At 56.9% G+C, this 22,232-nt stretch overlaps 1 protein-coding gene and 2 long non-coding RNA genes across 3 annotated transcripts in view; 1 reads left to right on the forward strand and 2 right to left on the reverse strand.

The window, feature by feature from the left end:
• Window positions 1-7,724, forward strand: part of LOC144336118 (uncharacterized) — a 26,628-nt gene extending 18,904 nt beyond the window's left edge. Inside the window, exon 2 of the long non-coding RNA XR_013407576.1 lies at window positions 7,004-7,724. This is a non-coding gene — a long non-coding RNA (uncharacterized LOC144336118). The remainder of the gene's footprint in view (window positions 1-7,003) is intronic.
• Window positions 1,526-21,044, reverse strand: EFHD2 (EF-hand domain family member D2). Its single transcript, NM_001265791.1, is given in 4 exon segments — window positions 1,526-3,097; window positions 4,402-4,536; window positions 5,619-5,766; window positions 20,655-21,044. Coding segments are annotated over 4 exon segments (729 nt in total). The 5' UTR covers window positions 20,969-21,044; the 3' UTR covers window positions 1,526-2,965.
• Window positions 7,437-20,644, reverse strand: LOC144336124 (uncharacterized). The gene is made up of 2 exons (XR_013407586.1): window positions 17,223-20,644; window positions 7,437-17,018 (listed from the first exon to the last, which is right to left on the reverse strand). It is a non-coding gene; the product is annotated as an uncharacterized LOC144336124 (long non-coding RNA).
• Window positions 21,045-22,232: the final 1,188 nt, after the last annotated feature.

A 22,232-nucleotide genomic window follows, 5' to 3' on the forward strand; every position in this document is an offset into this window, starting at 1 on the left:
CTCACGGTCCAAAGACTCGAGGCCCATGGCCATAACCGTAAGGTGCTTCCTTTTCAGTATGATTTGTTATTATATTTTGTAGAGATCAGGTCTCACTGTGTTGCCCAGACTGGTCTTGAATTCCTGGCTTCAAGTGATCCTTCCACCTCGGCCTCCCAAAGTGCTGGGATTACAGGTGAGCCACCGTGCATTCTTTCAGCGTCCCTGTCCCTTGTTCCTGAAGCCCTTTCCAACAGGATGTCAGGGATGCAGATGTTCCTCCCTTGGGGAAGGCGTTTTGAAAGGCAGTGTGGAACTGAAAGTCCCAAGTTGGTGGTGGTGTACAGTCTCAGACCCTGGCTAGCACATGGGGAGGACACTGCCTTCCCCAGGCATCCCGGCTGCTGTAGTACCACCCCTGGCCACCTGGGGGCAATGATGCCCAGCCTAATCCAAACTCCAGCTCCCATGCCCTGCCTGGGAAGACCCCAGACCCTTGCCCACCCTCGCATGGAACAGATGGGGAGACTGAGACCCAGAGGGGACCTGATCTGTCTAAAGTCACACACAGAGAGGTGCTGGTGTCCGCCCCATCACCCCTGGGTTTTTCCAGCCTGTGGAAGACTTTGGGTGTCTCCCTGGCAGGGGTGCTTGGGGGTCTCTGGGGTGCACAAGCCATAATTTCCAGGGCCTTAATGCCACTGCTGGCCACCGTGTGGCCTTGTGGAGAGGGGCAGCCCCTCCTCTCTGCTCACCTGGTAGGTTTGCAAGCTGTGACCTCCACAGCCTGGGCCCTGCCTCTTGCCGCCCCACTCGCCTGTGTGTCTCTGAGAGACTTTCCAGGCCTCCCTGTTTTGTTTTGTTTTGTTTTGTTTTTGAGATAAATCTGTTTGTCACCCAGGCTGGAGTGCAATGGTGTGATCTTGGCTGACTGCAACCTCTGCCTCCCGGGTTCAAGCAATTCTCCGGCCTCAGCCTCCTGAGTAGCTGGGATTACAGGCATGTGCCACCACGCCTGGCTAATTTTTGTATTTTTGGTGGAGATGGGGCTCCACCATGTTGGCCAGGCTGGTCTTGAACTCCTGACCTCAGGTGATCCACCCGCCTTGGCCTCCCAAAGAGCTGGGATTACAGGTGTGAGTCACTGCACCCAGCCGCCTCCCTGTTCTTATCTGCAAAAGAGGAGTAAAAATATCACCCCTTGCATGGGCTGGTTGCAAGGATTCAAATGAGTTAATAGACACAAAGCGCCTAGACTGGTGCCTGGTGACAGCGTCTGCGCATCCAACACCAACCTCCTCCACGGGCGGGTCCCCTCTCCTCCCGGGCTCTGACACCACTGTCCCCACACCCAGTGACCTTGTCATTTCCCTGCCCACTCACCATCAAGAACCATACACACATAAGAATATAGAATTTTATCTTCTTTTAGTTAAAAAAAATAATCGTACCACGGAATGAAGAAGTAGCTTTTTTTTTGCGGGGGGTGGGGCGGGGGGAAGGGAAGGTGAGAAGGGGGGAAAAAAAAAGCAAAAAGCCCAAAGGAAAAAAAAACATTTTATATTCATCTGTATAAACATATCCGCTAAGGCAAACGCAATCCGGGGCCGAGGCTGCTGCCCTGGGCTCGGTGCCTCCTAATTTCTGCAGATTCTAAGGCCAAAAAATAAAACCTCTGCAAGTCCGCGTAGCTTCGAGGACTCCTGGGACATTTTACTAAAATAAAGAGTTATTGAGTTTAAAAAGCAGTGACGCCGTTATGACACACACTGAAAGTTGCATAACTGTGGCCTCGAGGGCCACTGACTTGTTTGGACTGAGTGATGGTCACAGTTTCACGACACAGCAACAGACACCACACACAGGCACACGTATGTCAGCAAGCACATGGGAAGCTGTGGCCGAACCGGGCCGGTGGCGTGGGCCTGACCACGGCCTGTCTGGGTCCCCATGCTTCCTCAGGGTGTGGGCATGACAGGCAGGTCGCTGGTGACAAGGCGGTGGACATCACTTGGGGAAGGATGGCAGGAAAGGGCTGGACAGGGCCCCGCTGCCCACCGCCTGGCGCATGCAAACACACTTAAAGCACTTCTCAGACGCTACTCGGAGAATCAAGATGAAGCGCTTGTTTCCTTCCCTAGGAAGGCGCCAAGTCTTCCTCCCACCCCACTCTCTCCAGAGCCCCCTGGGACCCTCAGGGTGTTCTGCGTGGGTGCTAAGGAGCGGTGTCTCCGACCCCCAGAGCCTTCCCTGCCCAGGATCCCACGGCATGCCCGGCAGGGGGTGGGCGTGTGAGGTAGATTGGCACAGCTGCCCCCACACGCTGCCTGGCTGGGCCCCAGAGATCTGGGGGTCTCCAAGTCAGCATGGGGTGCTGGGGGCCTAGGTCCCTTCACCAGAACAGAAGCTCCCCACCCCCTCTCCCATTTCAGTAGATGGAAGAGGCAGAGGCGGAGGAAGAGCCCCTGGGGAGGGGTCCCCTCGTGCCTCCAATAAGCCCCTTGGGTCCCACTCTGTGGGGGCAGCCCTGATTCTATCTCCTGCTGTCTCTCAGTCTGGGAAGGGGCTGGCAGGGGGCCCCAGGGGCGGTGCGGCCTGCTGGAGGAGGGCAGGGGTTCCCAGGTCCGGGGAACGGGGATGGTGGAGGGCAGGCACATGGGGCCGGGAGGGACCTAGGGCCAGGAGCTGGGCCAGGGGCAGTGCTGGAGCAGGTAGCGGGGCAGTCAGGGGTGCAAGACAGCCCAGGGATTGCCAGGGAGGGCCGGGCCAGGCAGGAAGCCGGTGTCGTGGCCTCACAAAGAGCAGAAGGGAGTGGGGAGGGGCCGGGCCATCTCCGTGAGACCCCTGAACTTGCTCCATTCACAGACATTTTTAGGTTTTTAGTAGTGGTCCCATCAGACAGAGGCAAGGATTCAGGCTCAGCCTCCCATACGCCACCCTCGCCCACCGCGCTGGGGCCGGAGCAGGGCGGTCGGTGCAGCCCCCGCTACTTAAACGTGGACTGCAGCTCCTTGAAGGCCGCTTTCCGCTGCTTCATCTCTTCCGCCTGCTTCTTCCGTTCCTCCTGCTCCGCCTTGATCTCCTCCTCGAAGCGGCTGGACACGTTGATGGCCTGGACCTGTGGGGGCATGGGGGTGAGGGGTCAGGGCTGGACGGTGTATATTGGGGGAGTCTCCATGCTACAGCTGCTTTTCCTTTTTTAATTTTTTTGAGACAGAGTCTCGCTCTGTCGTCCAGGCTGGAGTGCAATGGCGTAATCTCGGCTGACTGCAACCTCCACCTTCCAGGTTCAAGTGATTCTCCTGCCTCAGCCTCTTGAGTAGCTGGGTTTATAGGCGCACTCCACCATGCCCGGCTAATTTTTGTATTTTTAGTAGAGATGGGGTTTCACCATGTTGGCCATGTGGCTGGTCTTGAACTCCTGACCTCAGGTGATCCACCCACCTCAGCCTCCCAAAGTGCTGGGATTACAGGCGTGCGCCACTGTGCCCAGACTTGTGGCTGCTTTTCCTGGGGTCCCTTCTGGCTCAGGCTTCTGCTGAGTCCTACCCAGCAACACAAACAGCTTGACCGCACCAGCTCTGGCCCCGGGTCAGGTGCTTCATTCACCTTCCTGAGCCTCAGTTTCCTCACTAGAACCTGGCACCCAATAACTCTGATCTTATGGAGTTGTCGAGAGGATTGAAAGAGAGAACGTATATTCTGTGGCTGCTGCAGAGCAAGGGTGCTCGAAGGGTGTCACTTAAGCCGCTGCCATCCTGATCCTCTGCTTCCTGTCCAGGGAGCCCAGTGGCCCACCCAGTGCCACTGATGAACCCTGAAAAGTTCCACCGATGCTCGGAAGCCCAGAGGGAGGTGGGAGGCAGTCTCTGGAAGGAACGTTCTTGGCTTAGCAAGGAAAGAGAGAAACAAGGCGGGAGAGCTGGAGCCCTGGGTGGGCAGGACCCAGGAGCCACCAAACCACAGGTGTCCCTTCCATCTGAGAACTTGCTGAAAGGGGAGGGTATTGTGCATGCAGGTGGTCTCTGAGCCCCCAGGCTTCCTCCCAGGCTGGAGCTGGTAGGGCAGGTGTCTGCCGGGGACCCTGGAGAACCAGTGCTGTGTTCTCCTGGGCCCTTCCCTCCTAAGGCCCAGTCCTCTGGGTTAGCGGCTCAGTGTGCCAGGACCGGGGCACCTCAAGGTAGTCCCTGTCCCATTTTGAAGAGTACATGTCCCTCACCCATCCTCTGGTGGCTGCCAAGGATCTCAGCCAGGAGTGGGAGGGGACAGAAGACAGAGCGTGTGGGCCTGGCCCAGCCTGGCAGGGAGTCAGCTCCCATCTCTGCAGCCTCAGCAGGGACGGGAAGGGGACGTATTAACTTCGGGCCGACCCAGGGTCCCCTTGTCCTGGAGTGTGGGTCAGGCACCCCCCGGGCTCCTCACCTTGGCCTCAAAGAAGCTCTTGGCTCCCTTGACGCCCTCACTGGAGACATCGATCTCAGAGAGGCGGGCCAGCACGCACAGCCCGCTGTCCTCCTGAAGCTCCCCAGCCGCTGCCTTGCGGAAGATCAGGAGGAACTGCAGTGGGGAGAGAGGTGCGCGGTGTCAGGAAGGGAGAGAGGGAGGGGAGCCGGAGTCCCTGGCCACACCCAGGCCCCAGCCTCAGGCCTCCCCTGCAGAGAAGGACTGGGGGGCAGTGAGCTGGGTCTTGCCCCTTGGTGCTCCTGTGCTTCCCTTCACTGGGCCTCTGCCCATCTGTACGATGGACGGTGACTCATGTACCCACCCAGGATGCTGGGATTCTGCAGCCCTGCCCTGCCCACACCAGCTCCCGATGACACGGCCTCAGCCTACCTCTTACCTGTCTCCCACTGTTCCCCTGTGAACCTACTCTGTGTTCCATGTATTGAGTCCTGAAGGTGTCATGACAGAATGAGGGAGCCTCCGAGACAGTAAAATACATGCCCAAAGTCTCAGCGCCTAAAAGTATCAGAGGGATTTGAACCCTGCTCTCTAACTTCTAAGCTGTTACCCTGCACTGCCCTCCCAGCCTCTCACACTCCCTCACCTGCCCCTGCCACCTCTCTCCTTCCCTGCATCCTTCATGCTTCCTGCCAGACCTCCTGGGCCCCACTTGGGCCTTGAGTCCCCACACCTAACCCTGTGCTGCCTGGGGTCCAGTATCATTGCTGTCTGGCTTGGAGCCTCCATTTCCTTCCCTGAGAAACAGGCTTGCCCCAGCTCCTGTCTGGGAGTGAGATCCTGGGCATGAAGTCGCCCAGTGCTGTGGCCCTCTTCCTCGGTGTCACAGCCCTGATTTCCCTCTGTGGTGTCTCCCCCTCTACACTTCCAGGAAGGAACCTTCCAGCACAGGGCCTTCCTCTACCCCAGAGCCTGCACAGGGTCAAGTATACAGAAATCGCTCAATATAAGCTCCCTATGTGAAGGAGGGGATGTCCCTCTCTCCTCTTCCTCCCTGAAAGGACCTCACAACCCTCTCTGGTGCCTGCTCTAACAGGCCCTCTGAAGCCTCACTCGGCCAAGTAGCAGCTGCTCAGAGCTGCTGTTCAATAGCGACGCCGTTCATTCATTGACAAAGGGTGGGGGTTGGTCTCTCCCGGGCCACCAGGTCCTCAGGTGAAGCCCCTGGTCGGGCTTACCTCCCGGAAGCTCAGCTTGCTGTCAAAGTCCTCATCCACCTCCTTGATCATGTTTTTCAGGCCCAGGTGGGTCTGAGGGGCCCCAAGTTTCTCCATCATGAGCTTTAGCTCCATCAGGTCGATGAAGCCATCCCGCCCGGCATCATACCTGCAGACGCAAAAAGAGAGGACATCTTGGCACTGGCTCAGTCAGAGAGGCTGCAGGCTTGAGTGCAAGGAGACTGGGGGACTAGAGGGCATCTCCCACCAAACATATCATCCCGTCACTGCCGGAAGGGACCTCAGTCCAGGCAGAGGACCCATATGTGGCTCAGCTCCTGCTTGGTTACCTCTGATGACGGGGAACTCACCACAGGGCCTGGCAGCCTCCTGCACGTAGAATAGCACTAACTTCTGGACAAGCCTGAGGCACAAGGAAGCTGAAATGACAGCCTCCGTGTGCTGACTGTGATGGCCCAGGCAGTGAGAAGGAATTCTCTTCTTTTTTTTTTTTTTTTTTTTTTTGAGACAGAGTCTTGTTGTTTTCCAGGCTGGAGAGCGGTGGCTCAATCTCGGCTTATTGCAATCTCCAACTCCCCAGTTCAAGCGATTCTCCTGCCTCAGCCTCTCGAGTAGCTGGGACTACAGGCATGCACCACCACACAGCTAACTTTTGTAGTTTTAGCAGATTCAGGGTTTCACCATGCTGGCTGGGCTGGTCTTAAACTCCTGACTTCAAGTGATCCACCCACCTTGGCCTCCCACAGTACTGGGATGACAGGAGTAAGCCACCGTGCCCAGCCGAGAAGGAATTCTCAATACCATGGCAGGATGGATCAGGCTCTGAGCTGAGCACTCAGCACCTCCATGACCAGCGGGCTCACTGGAATCTCCATGGGCACTTGGGGGACATCTGACCCCCACCCTAGATGGTAGAACCTTGCAGGCAAGGGCATGGTTTCTCAACCTCAGACCTTAAACAATCTGGACAGAATAAATCCTTGCCGTAGGGGCTGTCCTGTGCATTGTGGGAGGTTTCTAGTAGCATCCCTCCTGAGTTGTGACAGCGAAAAATGTCTCCCAGACATTGTCAAATGTCCCCAGGGGGAAAAAAGCATTCCCTGTTGAGAAGCACTGGAATGGGGGATGTGGCGTGGGTGTGGAAGGTGCCCTCTTTCCATGTGATAAATGACTCTTCTTACTCAGCACCCTCTGTACTGGGGGGTCTATTTCATGCCCCCCCCACCAGCTTACCCTAGGTACTGGGAAGGAGGTTAAAAAGCACAGTAGGTGCTCAAAAATGTGTAATGAAGAAATAAGATGTGAATAAATGAAGGGGTATCTAAGGCAGGGTCTCTGCCTTTGTCGAGGGCACAGAGCAGGAGGGGGACAGGGGGCAGTGCCAGGTGGCAGGAGGCGGCCTGGGTGTGTTCAGGGAAGTGTGGCGCAGTGCTGCAGGGAGTGGCGGAGACTGGCTGGGCGGTGGGGAAGCCAGGAACAAGCATCGGGCGATAGAGATACCTCCCCTCCGCCTTGCACACTCAGGTTCTCTTTTTTCTACCACCACAACCTGGCAGAGACAGGGATGGGGTTGGAGGCAAGTCTCTCTTGACTGGCTTCTGTGTAGTAAGAGCCTAGGTGGCCTCTCTGCCTGTTCCCTGGCTGAGAAGGCACCACTGGTTCCTGGAGCACACAGCCTGGTGAAAGAGGGCGAGGCGCTGTTTGCCCAGCTGGGCTCTCTTACCAACCAAACACCTGCCCTGCCGGTCTCTGGGAACAGTGTGGGAAGAAGACAAGATGGGGGCTGGGGAGAGTGATCCTTGAGTTGGTAAAATGGGCTTTTCTTTTTTTCTTTTTCTTTTACTTTAGGACGGGTGTCACTGTTGCCCAGGCACGATCACAGCTTACTGCAGCCTCTACCTCCTGGTCTCAAGCGATCCTCCCACCTCAGCCTTCCAAGTAGCTGGGACTGCAGGTGCATGCCACCATGCCTGGCCAATTTGTGTAATTGTTTTGTAGAGATGGGGTATCAGTATGTTGTTCAGGCTGGTCTCGAACTCCTGGGCTCAAGCAATCCTCCCACTCGGCCTCCTGGAGTGCTGGGATGACAGGCGTGCGTCACTTTGCCCAGTCAAAATGTTTTTTTCTACACCTAAAGAAGCCTTATGCAGTCCCCAAGGCCTTGAGCTGGCTGGGTGACAGTGCTGGTGACAGCAGCACAACACAGGGGCCTGTGTCCCAGAACCCTATGTCCTGGGCGCTTGAGCTTTTGCGTGAAGATGTCTCATTTGTGCACCTTCTTCCCAGCTCCCTTCGCCTTCTCTAGTTAGGGGTACTTTACACACCTAATAGCAACCAGGTACTGAAATCTGTCTTCATGCAGGGAACTGCTTACTTTACTTAATCCTCCTAATAACCTTAGTTTACAACCAAGGCTCAGAGAGGTTAAGTGACCCACCCACAGTCACACAGCAGTAAGGAGGGAGCTGGGCTTCCAGACTAGGTCCGCTGGACTCATAAACTTGCACAGTTGCTCTGTATCCAGCCCCTCCCCTGTGTGTCCTGGGGCCGCTGCAGAGCACAGACGGCTGCCTGGAGCGCGAGGGGAGCATTTGTGCGAGGGGTATAAATAGTTCACCAGCCAGTGAGTCAGTGGTTGGAAGTGACACAGCACAGAAAAGATGGGTCTTGGGATTCCTGGAGGGAACACAGGGTCCTGGGGCCTTCTGCCCCACTGATGGGTGAGGGCTGGGGTGGAGGCGGATGGGCCAGCAGCCCCTGTGGGCAGTGGCCACCTCTGTGGCAGTAGAAGGTGGGGACTCAGAGGGTCAGGCAGGCCAAAGCTGCTGCAGTCCAGCCTCTACCTGGAGCTGGAGGGGCTCTGGGGGGCACAGCGGAGGTCCTTCCTGTCATCTCTGGACTTTGTTTGCTGCCTGGTGGAGGGCTGGGCAGGTGCCACATGACCACGGCGCTGTGCAGGGGCACCTGGTGAGGGACTCAGTCTTTCCGGAGCCAAGTCAGGAGGACTCCCCTCCTCAGTGCCCCCCACGAAAGCAAAGCCCCTGACACTTTCTGACCTCGGGCTCCCAGGAAGGTCAGCGATGACAATCGGGCTCTGGAGACAAATTGCCTGGGCTCCTCAGCCACAAAATGCAGCATCTCTTAAGCTGGGGTGCATGTGCCCCCCAGGGGACATCTGGCAATGTCTACAGATGTTTTTGGTTGTCATACATGAGGCGGGGGGTGCCGGTGGTATCTGGTGGGTGGAGGCCAGGGAAGCTCCATAGAGCACAGGGTGGCCCCACCACAAAGAATGACCTGGCCAGCCGGGCGCTGTGGCTCACGCCTGTGATCCCAGCACTTTGGGAGGCTGAGGCGGGCAGATTATGCGGTCAGGAGATCAAGACCATCCGGGCCAACATGGTGAAACCCCGTCTCTATTAAAAATACACAAATTAGCTGGGCATGGTGGCAGGCACCTGTAATCCCTGCTACTTGGGAGGCTGAGGCAGGAGAATCACTTAAACACAGGAGCGGAGGTTGCAGTGAGCTGAGATTGTGCCACTGCACTCCAGCCTGGGTGACAAAGCGAGACTCTGCCTTAAAAAAAAAAAAAAAAAAAAGGAATGACCTGGCCCCAAGTGCCAGTGGTGCTGAGGCTGAGAACCCTGCTGCAAGGGGGCCTCCCTCATGGGCCACTGTGAGGAATGACTGAGCCCATCCCTGTCAAGCACTCAGCACAGCTCCCAGCACACAGAGCTAGCTGCATAAATGGCCGTCGCCGCCACTAAAACAAGATTGAATCACCTCCACTAATCTCCTGACAGGGCAGCGCTTTCTCTTTACAACCCCTGTGCTCAGCGATCCTCCAGGTCCGGATTAGGTCAGAAGGGCTGTTATCGGTGGGGCCACCAGCCCCCTAACCAGCAGGTCAGGGGTTCAGGTCCCAGCCCCTGGGTCCCACATGCCTCTCCCTGAGCCCCAGTTTTATTTATTGCTCAAGTGCATGGGTTTCTTCTGCAGCCAGGGGCAGCTCAGTTTCAGAGGAAGTGCAGATAAAGTGTCCAAACTTGGATGGAAACGTGGGCTGTGGATCCCTCTGTCTTTGGCAGCTCCCAGGCCTGGCTGGGCCGCAGCTCAAACCACGATTTGAACGGCCGCCTCTATCAATCAAGGGCCAATCAATTACTGGGGCTGGGCTCCATCCAGGGCAGGCTCTGGCCCCCAGGGGGACAATATAGGAGCTGGCTGTGGTGCCAAAGAGTCCATCACCAAGAGGAGGTGATGGGGGCTGGGAGAGGCCAGGTGCTGGGGTGGGAGGTGAAGCCCCCAGAGGTAGCTGTGGAGGAGGCCATTCCCAAGAGACTCCTGGAGAGTGGCCATCTGCCCGGTGCCCTGGGCTCTGATGTGGTCTAGTGCAGGGGATCAGCCAGGTTCCAGGGTCAACCTGATTGAAGATGGCCTTGAGGGTTTGTGGTTACATCAACTCCGCTGAGACTGACCTGGGTCCAAACCCCAGCTCTGCCACCTGCTGGCAGAATAACCCTGGTCAAGTCACCTAACCCCACAGACCTCAGTTTCCTCATCTACATCATGGAGATCAAAGAACTCATCTCAGGATGGAGGCAAGGATTAAAACAGACGATATAAGCAGACTCTTAGCACAGAGCCTGGTCCACAGGAAGCACTTCATACACGCCTACTATGATACTAAAAACCAGTTATTATTATTCCTAACATCTACCTTTAAGATTATTAAAGAGTAAATGAGGCTGGATGCGGTGGCTCACGCCTATAATGCCAGCACTTTGGGAGGCTGAGGTGGGAGGATCACTAGAGCCCAGGAGTTTGAGACCAGCTTGGGCAAGATAGGGAGACCACATCTCAATAAAAAAAATAAAGGGCCGGGCGCGGTGGCTCACACCTGTAATCCCAGCACTTTGGGAGGCTGAGGCAGGCAGATCACGAGGTCAGGAGTTCAAAGCCAGCTTGACCAACATGGTAAAACCCTGTCTCTACTGAAAATATAAAAATTAGCCAGGCATGGTGGCATGCACCTGTAATTCCAGCTACTCGGGAGGCTGAGGCACGAGAATTGCTTGGACCCAGGAGGTAGAGGTTGCAGTGAGCTGAGATTGTGCCACTGCACTCCAGCCCGCGCGACAAAGTGAGACACTGTCTCAAATAAATAAATAAATAAATAAATAAATAAATAAATAAATAGCTGGGCATGGTAGTGTATGCCTCTGGTCTCAGCTTCTAGATAGGCTCACTTTAGCCCTGGAGGTTGAGGCTGCAGTGAGCCCTGATCGAGCCACTGCTCTTTAGCCTGGGCAACAGAGTGAGACCTTGTTTTTAAAAAAACAAACAAAAAAGAGAAAATGAAAACGAGATTACAGATATAAAATGCCTGGTTCATAGCGCGTCCTTAAAACCTGTTAATTTTATCATCATCATAATAGTAGTTGTTACATTGAGAAGTTTGTGTGTGTCACATATACACATCATATACTTCACACATACAATATAAAAAGGGTGATGATATTAGAAATAATGTTAAAAAATACACTGGCCTCTGCCACAGGCTCCAGTCCTGATTGGTGGTACAGGGCTGGGAGGCAGGGCTTGTGGTGGCTTGGCCTGGAGGCAGGGGTGGATATGACGACCCAGGGGATCCCTCCAGCATGAGCCCTCCTCTGAAGTCCTCACTTCTCCCCTACTAGGCCTGACGCAAAGCCCCAGCATCTCTGGGAGGTGGAAAGACAGACGGCCGCTGGACAGAGCCCTTGAACAGGGAGAAAGGAGACTCAGGGAGCGAGGAACCTTCCCTTGGTGTTGGAGGGAACACTCTCACGGTGCCGGTGTGTGTGTGCAGGGGGTGGGGGACAACTGGCAGCACAGGAGAGAACGAGGTTCCACGATGGCTGGAAACAGGCATCTCCCGGGCTAGGGGCCCTCTCACCCACCAGCCCTTCTCCCTGAGCTGGAACTGAGGTTGCAGTTGGCTTAGAGCATCCAGAAAAAGAGAGGTCAGCCCGCAAGATCCACCCAGACAGCCTGGTCTACCCGTTTTCCATTACATAGGGAAACTGGGGCCCAGAGTGGGCAGTGACTGGCCCAGGGTCACACAGCCAGCAGACTGCAGGATTCCAACAGCTGGAAGCTCTTCTCCTCCCTGGCCCCCTCTCTTTTTCCTGGTCCCATGGAGGGTCCCACATTCTCAAGCTTGAAGGGCCAGCGGAGGCTGGACTGAGAGCCCAGCGTGGTGCCTGTTTGGGAAGGCCAATGCCATTCGGCAGGACTGGCAGAAAGCACCCAGCCTGGGAACTCAGCACTTTTCTCCAGCACCGGAGGGAGGCTGTGGGGCCTGGCACTGTGCCTGCATTCCTATCTGCCTCCCCCTGAATTGTTCTTGCCAGGAAGGGCTCAGCAGCTAGCTGCGCCCTGGATGCTGGGAATGAAATCCCCACCCATCCCCCTCTTGAAAGTGGAGCAACGGGTTACCCCCCAGGACAACCCTTCCCCTTTGGGGTGAGCATGGTCCCCAGCTGGTTGCTTCCCTGCCCCTGCCTCTCTCCCAGTTCTGATAACTAGGGGGTCACAGGGGTAGGCAGTGGAGGCGTCAACCACGCATAGTGCAGACGTCCCAGCCTTGCGCACAGGCGAGCCACACGTCATAACCTATCATCATTCCTGGCTGCTCTGCTGGGCGCTTGCTATGTGCCAGGCGCGATGCCAGGTGTTTCGCATCAGATTCTCACAAGAAGTCCATGAAGCGGCATGAACATTCCTATTTAACCCACAAGGAGATGAGGCTCAGAGGGGAAGCCACTTGGCCCAGGTCATAGGTGACGAGGGTGTTGGTGGGCTCTGAATCAGGCCTGATCAAACACATGCACTCTTAACGACTATGCTATGCCCTGATGCCGATGGGTACACAGCAGTGAACTTCAGGGTTGGAAGGGATATTGGAGGCCATCTTATTCAGTCCTTCCTGAAAATCAGATTCCTCATGTAGTTCTTTGTTTAGTGCCTTGAATACCTCTGAGGGCAGGAAGCTCATTGCTTGTCTAAGGGGGCCCATCTTGGCTTTGGAACTATTAGAAAGTTGCTCCTCGGCCAGGTGCAGTGGCTCATGCCTGTAATCTCAGCACTTTGGGGGCTGAGGTGGGCGGATCACTTGAAGCCAGGAGTTCGAGACCAGCCTGACCAACATGGTGAAACTCTGTCTCTACTAAGAATACAAGAATTAGCTGGGTGTGGTAGTGCAGGCCTGTAATCCCAACTACTAGGGAGGCTGAGGCAGGAGAATCGCTTGAACCCGGGAAGTGGAGGCCGGAGGGAGCCAAGATTATTCCACTGTACTCTAGCTTGGGTGACAGAGCAAGACTCTGTCTCAAAAAAAAAAAAAGAAAGAAAGAAAGTTGCTCCTCATGTAGGTCCCCCCGAGCTGTGCTGCACGTTCTGATGGCAGAAGCAAGCAGAGTCATCGCAGCCACTGCACTTGGGAAGGTGGGAGCACAGGGGACCCCAACTCTGTCTCTCCTGACTCCCATCCCAGGCTTTGCTGATGGCCCCTCTGGGCATGCGGGTCCCAGGAAGACAGACAACTGGACGGGGTGCGTGTTGGGTATGGGCTCAGGAGCCCTCAGGCCCCCCTGGCTTCCCCAGTTCCTGCACGTCCCCACCCCCAGACCGCCTGACTCATACGGGGAAAGCCCAGCGCTCGCCACTTCCTCTAGTCCTATCTGGGAATCTCACACTTGATCTGTTGCCCTGGGTCAGCTAAGCGGGGTATGGGGTAGGGAGAAAGAGAGAGAGAGAGATGGAGAGATAGATAGAGAGCACACAAGTGTGGCACTCGGGGCTCCCCCATGGAGGATAAAGAGGGAGACACCACGAAATTTGCTGGGGGGGCTGTCAGGGCTCAAGGGCATCCTAACCTGGAGTTCAACAACATCTCACCGCACCTGTGGCACTCCCTGCCAACCGCCCCCTTTCACTTCTTGCTCTTCATAATCATTATTGTTATGATAGTGATTATAAAGAATATTTATTGAATGCCTAATATTAATATAACCCAGTGTTTATAATGTAACTCAATCTTTACTCCATTCATCTTATCCTCTTACAGCTCAGACAGACAAAGTCACCTGCCTAAGGATAACCTTAAGTCAACCTCAGGAAGCAGTGGGGAGACGGCTGTGCGGGGGCCTGAGCCGCGGCTTAGCGCTTCTTAAACATCAGTGGGCACACCTGGTGAAGCTGGTTACAGTGCAGATTATGGGCTGGGCGTGGTGGCTCATGCCTGTAATCCCTGCACTTTGGGAGGATGAGGTGGGAGGGTAGCTTGGAGCCAGGAGTTTGAGACCAGTCTGAGCAACATAATGAGACCCCCATCTCTGCAAAAATAAAAAAAATTAGCCAGATGTGGTGGCGTGTGCCTAGAGACCCAGCTACTCAGGAGGCTGAGGTGGGAGGATCACTTAAGCCCATGAAGTTGAGGCTGCAGTGAGCTATGATCGTATCACTGCATTCCATCTGGGTGACAGAGCAAGACCCTGTCTCAAAAAAAACACACAGATTACAGTCTGGTACATCTGGAGTGGAACCTGCGCGTCTGCATTTCTAACATACTCCAGGGCGGTGTTGCTGCTGGTGTTTGGGCAACTGTAAGGGTTCAGAGGACTTGGGAGCCAGGGAGGCCCAGGTTCAAATTCTGCTTCTGCCCCTCACTAGCTGTGTGACTTTGGACAAGTCACGTAACCCTTCTGAAAGCCTAGTCTCCTTAACTGTGAAATGGGCGAGGACAATGTTGCAGGATAAGAAAGGACCGAATGGGAGGCAAAGCACCTGGTTTGAAGCATCTGATGGCTCAGGACTCCCCAGGTGGCCCGGCTTCCGTCTGGCCACACCTTTCTGGCACTGACCCCTGCTTCTCTGCTGTCCTCGAAAAGCGGAAGTCAGCCAAGGAGAAGGCTGCCCGGCAGTCAGGGGAACTCAGCTGCTCCAGGGTGTGCGGACCTTCCCTGCAGAGGCTGCCAAGTGACTGCCTCTGCTGGCGGGGCTGGCCTTGTAGAAAGGACCTCCGACATCCCCTGAGGCAGCAAGGCCTGCTGTCCTAGAGCCTAGACTCTCGCAGTGGAAGCCAGTCCAAGCCACCCAGGCCTTGGACCCAGGGGGCGTGGAGGAGAGCAAGGAGGCCGAAGAAGAGAAGGCAGGAAGGGTGGACCAAAGAGGAACCAAAAGTCCTGGGTTGGGGGTGTGGGGGAAGGAGAGGTGACTCAGACACTGATGTAGAGGGGAAGTGGGAGGAACGGAGTAAGGGCCGAGGCCGGGAAATCCTCCCTCCCCAGGGGTGCAAGGCATTCTCCCCACCCACTGACCCTAAGCTGCAGGTGAAGGACCCCACCTCTCCACCTCTCTAAGGCTCTGGGAGGCTCCCCCAAGCCCCACCCACAAACACAGCTTCACTTGGCCTCCAGGGGCTCGTTGCAGGAGGATCCGGTTCTAATCCTGTCACTGTCAGTTCATATAATCTTAGACAAGTGACAATTGCCTTGAGCCTCAGTCTCCTCATCTGTCAAATGGGGATAGAAATGATAGTACCAGGCTGGGAGCGGTGGCTCACGTCTGTAATCCCAGCACTTTGGGAGGCTGAGGCAGGCAGATCACTTGAGGTCAGGAGTTCGAGACCAGCCTGACCAACACGGTGAAAACCCATCTCTACTCAAAAATACAAAAACTAGCCAGGTGTGGTGGTGTGTGCCTATAGTCCCAGTTGCTTAGAGGCTGAAGCAGGAGAATCACCTGAACCCAGGAGGCGGAGGCTGCAGTGAGCCAAGATCATGCCACGGTACTTCAGCCTTGGTGGCAGAGTGAGACTCCATCTCAAAAAAAAAAAAAAAAGGAAAACAAAGACAGTATCAATCTCATTGTGCTGGTGTGAGAATTCAATTCCGTTCTCTAAATAATACACACAGGCTCCTCCAGGAATGGCTAGAACTAGTGGCTCTGTTTAACAAGGAGGGGGCACAGAGGCAGGGGCTGGCTGCAAAGAGAACATCAGCATGGTGTGATGCGTGAGAACTTTTGGTCCTCATGGCAGAAATAAAGAAGGAAACCTTCCATTGATAGCCCTGTGGGTGCATCCTCTCTACCCCTAAATCTCTACACGTTTGTTCTATATAAGACTGTAAGCCTCCTGAGGGCAGGAACTTGATTCATTTAATTCTCTGGATCTTGTAGCACAAAAACTTAATAACATATCTGTTGGAAGAATGATCACATGCGTGAACCTTGCATTTTTCAAAAACATCATCTATCATGCAAACGGCCCAGACACCATGATGGGCTCTTAACAAAGACCCAGAGCTTTTTTATACCTAATCCTCAGAACTTTACCAGGTAGGTTCTTAAGCCCCTGGGGAAACCAAGGCTCAGAGAAGCTGAGTTGTCTGCCTGGAGCAACCCAGCTGGGTGGTGGCAGACGGGAATCCCTGTTGTGCACCCTCCAGAGCTGTTGTTTGCTCTCCCCTTTTTTGTGCCACCTGCCTTTCCTGTAACTAGGTGATAATGAATTCATTTCTCTCTTTTTGTTATTTATCAAAGCCATATGTAGCTGTCAATCAGAGTGGCTGTTCAGCAGGAGAGAAGGGGGGCTCTAACCTTGGGTCCTGTCACTGGGGCCCAGAGCAAAGGGTTGTCAACAACCTGGCAGGCCGGAAGCTCCACTGGTGGTTAAGTGGAGGCAGCCAGTGGGTGTTGTGGAGCTGGCTCTGAGCCAGCCGCAATGACCAATGCCAGGGCCCTGTGAGGGGGCCCAGGAGAGGGTGTATGCTGAGCTGGGGATGGCGGTGACAGTCATTTAGTAACGACTTGCTCTGTGCCAAGCACTGGGCTAAGCGCCGTACCCAATCCTGTGAGGTGGGTCCCCTGTCCTCCCTGTTCCAGGGTGAGGAACAGAAGCTCAGAAGGGCTCCAGGGCCCACAGCTGGATTCAAACCCAGGGCTGCAGACTCCAGAGGCCCTGCCGACTGTGTCCAGGAAGGGCTCCTGGGAGAGCTGTGTCCCTGGAGGTGGAGGGTGGAGAGGAGGGTGGGATGCTTCCAGAGCTTGTGCAGGGAAGAGTTGGCCACAAGGAAGGAAAGCCTACGTCTCTGATGCAAGGTATCCTGAGATGAAGTGGCTGGGGACGAGGGTGGGGACAGGGCCTGCAAGGCTGGGCTAGGCAGGAGACAGGGATCTAGGGCATCGTCCTCAGATTCCACAGCAGGTTCCGAATTACACGGCTGCATACCTTTCCGGCAGGTCTCGACTTACAAAACCCTCCAGAGCACCCCCTAGGCTGTTGTCAGCACCCCTGAGGCTCTCCAGGGCCATTCTATTTGCCTCTCTGACAGGAGGGTTCCAGAGCCAGCCCTGGAGGAGCAAAGAGAGGGAGGCAGCAGCTGGGAGATCAGAGGTGCTGGACATAGCCTGAGGCCGCACGGGGAGGGGGACGGGGAGTCCTGGCTGCCGGGGCCAGGGAGACGCAGGGCCTCCTTGTGCCTGGCACTGGGCCAGAACTCTAAATGTCTCATGTCCTCTGAGCCCCACCCTGAGACACTGGGACCATCTCCTCACCATACAAGGTTTCAGCCTCACTGAAAACCTCTCTGTAACCACGAGCAAGTCACCGCCACACCTTTCTGGGTCTTGGTTCCCTCTTCTGTAAAACGGGGGGAGGGGCTGGAGTCAACCCTCCAGGTCTCTCTCAGGGGGAAGCTGAATGACTCTAGGTGTGACAGCAGTGATGGCTGAGAGTCTACCTTCCCCCCTGTCCCCTCTCTTCCCCATCGATCTCCAGCCTCGGGAAGCACCTGCTGAATCAACATAGATGGGTGGACCAGAAGGCCCTGGAAGGCAGTTCCAACATCCAGAAGCACTCAGGACCCCTCAGACATACGCAGGTCAGGGCTGAAGGACCTTTGGGGGTCATCAGGGATAGCCTGCCCCTTTTACAGGTGGGTAAGACTGAGGCCCAGGGAGGACATGCAGGCTAGGACGGAGGCCCAGCTTCCTTGCTCCTGGCCCCCAAGGAAAGGCCGGCTCCCATTCTCCTGCTGACCTCATGGTCTCCTGCCTTCTGCTCTGGTGACTGGCTTCCCAGGAGGGCAGGCTCCCCTCCTCCCTACCCTCTGCTCTCCCCAGAGCCCTGGCTCTGATGCCCTGGCTATGATCCGGGGACCCTGCTTGGACCCAGGAGGCTGCAGCCCCACTCGGACAGCGTAAGCAGAACAGGGGTTTTGTCTTCCACGAGAGTCCGTCTGTTGGCGGCGGGGTTGGGCTCGGTTGGCACAGTGAAGCCTTGTTTCCTTGAATACACAATCTGCAGCTTTCCACCCTCACCCGGGCCCTGACGGGCGGCACTTGCTTCCCTAGAGGTTCAGCTTCCTGGCCCCTGCCTGCCCCATCAGCCCTCCCAAAAACCTGGCAAGCAGTGCTGGCGCCAAGAGGTAGCTTGGAGGGGTCCAGGTGCCCTCAGTCTCCCTCAGAGTACCTCTCATCAAACTAGAAACGGCCTATGTAAAAAAAAAGTGAGTTTGCTGTGCAGATGAAGCTTGCAGACTGTTCCCTCAGCTGCACGCCACTTCCAACCATACTGCAGCCTCCCAAGTCCCGCTCATCTGAAGTGTCTGGCTTCTCCCACAACAGCTCCACCTTTGTTTTGGTGGCCAGTGGGCAGGGAAGCTATGGAAGCCCAGGAGAAGGCAGGCTCTGGGGGAAAGCAGAGACTGTGGCTGGAGGTGGGGACATGAGTGGACAATCCGCCAGGAGCATAGAAGCAGGTGTTGGAGGTTTTCCAACATGAAAGCAGATGTCTGTGATGGGAAACCCAGAAGGAGAAGAACCCAGGATTTGGAGTCACAGACCTGGGTTTGAATCCAGGCTCTATCATTTTCTAGCTGTGTGGTCTTGGCAAGTTATTTAAGACTCCTTGTCTGCACAAAGGTGCCGAAGAGCTCTGTGTCACGGGGCTGTTTGAAGGACCTGGTGAGTGCCTCGGCACCATCAGCACAGGGATCTCTGCGGTGTCTGAATCAGCTCTGCACTCCCCGATGGGGGCAGTGACAGACACGGATCCATACCCACCCCTGCATCTGCCCGCCCCGGGAGTGTTCAAGCTACTCTTTCAGGAAGCCTGGAAATCCTGCTCTCCCAATCTCGCCAGTCTTCGGCTGGGAAGAAACTTTAGAAGAACTCCAACCAAACAGCCTGGAGTCAAGGAGGTGGCGCCCTGGGATTTTCTCAGAGGTTCAGAGGGGCTGGGGGTCAAGGACTTGATGTTCCCCCAGAAGGACCTTGGGAAAGCATGGGACTCGTCAGTCACCCCCAACTGGGAACCAGAAATCCTTCCCCCTGCCTTGGGGCCAAATGCAGAAGCTGCGGCAAGCTGTCCTGAGCAGGGGAGAGCCTTTCTCAAACTGTGCGGTTGCAAAACGCCCCTTCCTGGGCTTCCGGCTTGATGTCTGGGCACTGACAGCTGCATATGGTGAGGTCTGCCCCCACCTCCTGCCCAGCCAAGGGGGAGCCGGCCTTGCTGCATTGCTCCGTCGGCTTTGGGCTGCCTGTGCCGGGTGGGCTAGACCTCCTGGCTCACCCCCAAGACTCAGCCTCAAGCCAATTCTATCCCCTTCCAGAACCACTCCCGACCAGCACCCAGATGGTGGAACAGAGGCTGTTCCCTCTCCAGGAGCCAGGGGCAGGGGGACAGGGAACAGGAGGTGGGGACAGGTACCAAAGGGAGGGGCACTGGCACCTTCCCCACCCCCTGGGCACACACATGGTTGGGAGAGAGTGGCTGTGCATCTTAGACCCAACAGAGTGGGACCCAGGGATGGGCCGGAGGGAGCTGGGCCCTCTCTCTCTAGTCCCTCCACAGAGACATTAAGACTGTTTTTGTGGGGGGAAGGGGGGATGAGTCCACAGGCCTGGGGGTGCCCATCTACCCTGGTGAGGGCACAGCACGTGGAATCTGATGGAATAAAGGGTAGGTATGGGGGTAACAGGGCAAGTCACATAGGAAGGGGCCCCTTTTGACTAGGGTGGGTGTGGGACATTGGGGGTTCCTGTGGGGAGGGAAGGGGATATATGGAGTGGGGAGGAGAGATGGGGGCCTTGTGACAGAAGCAGGTGAGCAGTGACTGCAAGCTGCTGGGTGCAGGGGGGTGGGGCGGGCAGGAGGAGGAGGGAGGCCTTCCAAGCCCAGAGGGGACTGGGCCCACAGGGACGACTGGAGTGAGGTTTACACGCCTGCAGAGGGGGAACAGGGGCCGAGGGGTCCCTTCCTAGGGAGACCACTTGTGAGTGAAGGATTTGGGTCCTTTTTAATGAGTGGGTGGAGATGGGAAGGGCAAGTCTTCGCCCCCAGTTTGCTGGTAGATGCTAAATAACTGGAGAGGAAGTTGGGGGAATCCCTGCCCAGAACCCACCTTGAGGGAGACCTGAGATCAGGAGAGGAAATGAAAAGACCTTAAGGAAAGGAATGTGGTTGGCATGTGGTGTCCAGGGTCACTGGGGTGGGTGTCTTTGGCCAGCGTGTGTTGGGGTGGGGGTGGGGAACGCGAGCAGCTGGGATGGGGGAAGGAAGGCCGCTGAGTCCTCAGCCTCGGTGTGTGCCTTGTGGGGTGGTGGAGAAGCGCCACTAACAGGGTGGGGGGCCCGGGACCCACACGTGTGGTAGTGGGGGTGCGCTCGCGGGGCCTGGCGATTATCTGGAAGGAGGTTCGGGGTCCCCAACTCTGTGGGTGCGTCTATGGTGTACCGGAGGCAGCACAAATATGAGTCACCGCCGCGTGCCAGGGCCCGGGGGTCCCCCAGACTAACGTGCGTGGTGGGATGCCGGGTCTAGATCTGGAAGGGGACGCGGGGTCCCTAACCCGGGTGCATCTGGGTTCGGGGAAGCTTGGCTGACTGCTGGGGTCCTGGGTCGGCGCGGGATCCGGGGATCGGGGGGTTCGGGGCCCGATACCGGGTAGTGGGGCGGGCGGGGGGCCGGGTCGCGCGGGCACTCACTGCTTGAACATCTTCTCCATGTCCTTGATCTGCTTCCTGGAGAACTCCTTGAACTCGGTGTAGGGGTTGAAGACGCGGCGGCTGGGCGACTGGGGCTCGCCGATGCCCTGGTTGAGGTCGGCGCGCCGCAGCAGCTTGGCGCTCAGCTCGCAGTCCGCGCTGCCCAGCGCCTCGGCCGCCTCGTCGGGCGCCCCCGCCGCCGCCGCCGCCGCCGCCGCCCCGTTCAGCCCGGGTTGCTCCGGGGTCTCGCCGCCGCCCTCGCCCTCCATCTGCAGCCGCCGGCTCAGCTTGGTGGCCAGCTCGTCCGTGGCCATGGTGGCCCGCACGGCACTCGCCTTGACCGGGCCCCTGTTCACAGCGCAGCGCCGCCGGCCGCGCTCTTCCTCTTCCTGACACTCCCCGGGCCAGGCACCGCCCCCGAAGGTGGGACTTGGGCCCTGGCGGGGACCGCGCGCCCCGCCTCCGCCCCCGCCCCCGGGCCCGGACCCGCGCGGCGTGCGCGTGATCGCTCCCGGCCGCCGGGGGTCGAGTGTACTCTGCGCGCCCCGCCCGCCGTCGTCTGCCCCCCGCGAGGCTGGGGAGCGCGACGGAAAGCCATTGCCCTCTTGGTGCCCGCTGTAGCAGCTGAGCGGGAGGGGTCCGGCTGGGGGCCGGGGCCGGGCGGGAAGGAAGAGGGCTCCTCCGCCGCGGCTTGGGTGAGGAGCGGGGCTTGCCGGGGGGCAGGGGGGCGAGGAGGGGTGCCGCCCCACCCCCTTCTCCGGAATCCCCACGCCGTGAAGTCATAATCCTGTATCTGTGACACCCTGTCGGTTGCTATGGAGACGACTCGCTGTTAAACACTGGCGTTCTCAATGAGGGTTGCAGGGGTTCCGAGGCGGACCTGAGGAGCACAAACCCCTGCTTAGGGTGAACCGTGGCGGGCGCCGCTGGCCTCTTGGAAGAGGACAGACTAGCAGCTGCGAGGGAGATGGGGCTGGGCTTCACCCCTAAAAGGGCCCCTGGAGACAGCGGGTGAGGGACAGGGGAAGGGGCTGGTGGTCCTCTCTCCCGAGGCCCCGCACCATCTCACAGATGACTTGGCAGAATAGCTGCTGGGCCAGTGTTGTCGCCTGTGACTGTACTTTAGGGAAACTGACAGGGAGATCATGATGTCGCCATTTTGATGGGGTCACCAGAGGAGAGATGTCCTCTCCAAAGGCTCCTGGACAGGGCTAGGGAAAGAGTTCAGATAGTAAGTATCTCTGTGGTCTGGGCTGTCACCTCACAACTGCACAACTCTGGACCTTCAGCATCAGAACCACTGGGGCCTAGGTTAATAATACAGATTCCCGGGCTCCAATTTGGACAGACAACACTGATCTCTGGGGTGGGATCCAGGAATCTACATGTAAACAAGCACCCAGTGGAGTGCTGCTCACTGAAATTTGAGAATCCCTGATTTAGAAGGACTATGCTCTGTGCATGTTCTCTGAAATGTTAGGTCAATCAGGACCCCTCTACTGAAACTGCTCCAACCAGCCAAGGTGCAGAGAAAAGATGCATGCAGGGCCCCCAAACCAGTGTGCTGTGGAGGCAGGG

The sequence above is a fragment of the Macaca mulatta genome, chromosome 1 (assembly GCF_049350105.2).
Source record: "Macaca mulatta isolate MMU2019108-1 chromosome 1, T2T-MMU8v2.0, whole genome shotgun sequence".
NCBI classification, from domain to species: domain Eukaryota; kingdom Metazoa; phylum Chordata; class Mammalia; order Primates; family Cercopithecidae; genus Macaca; species Macaca mulatta.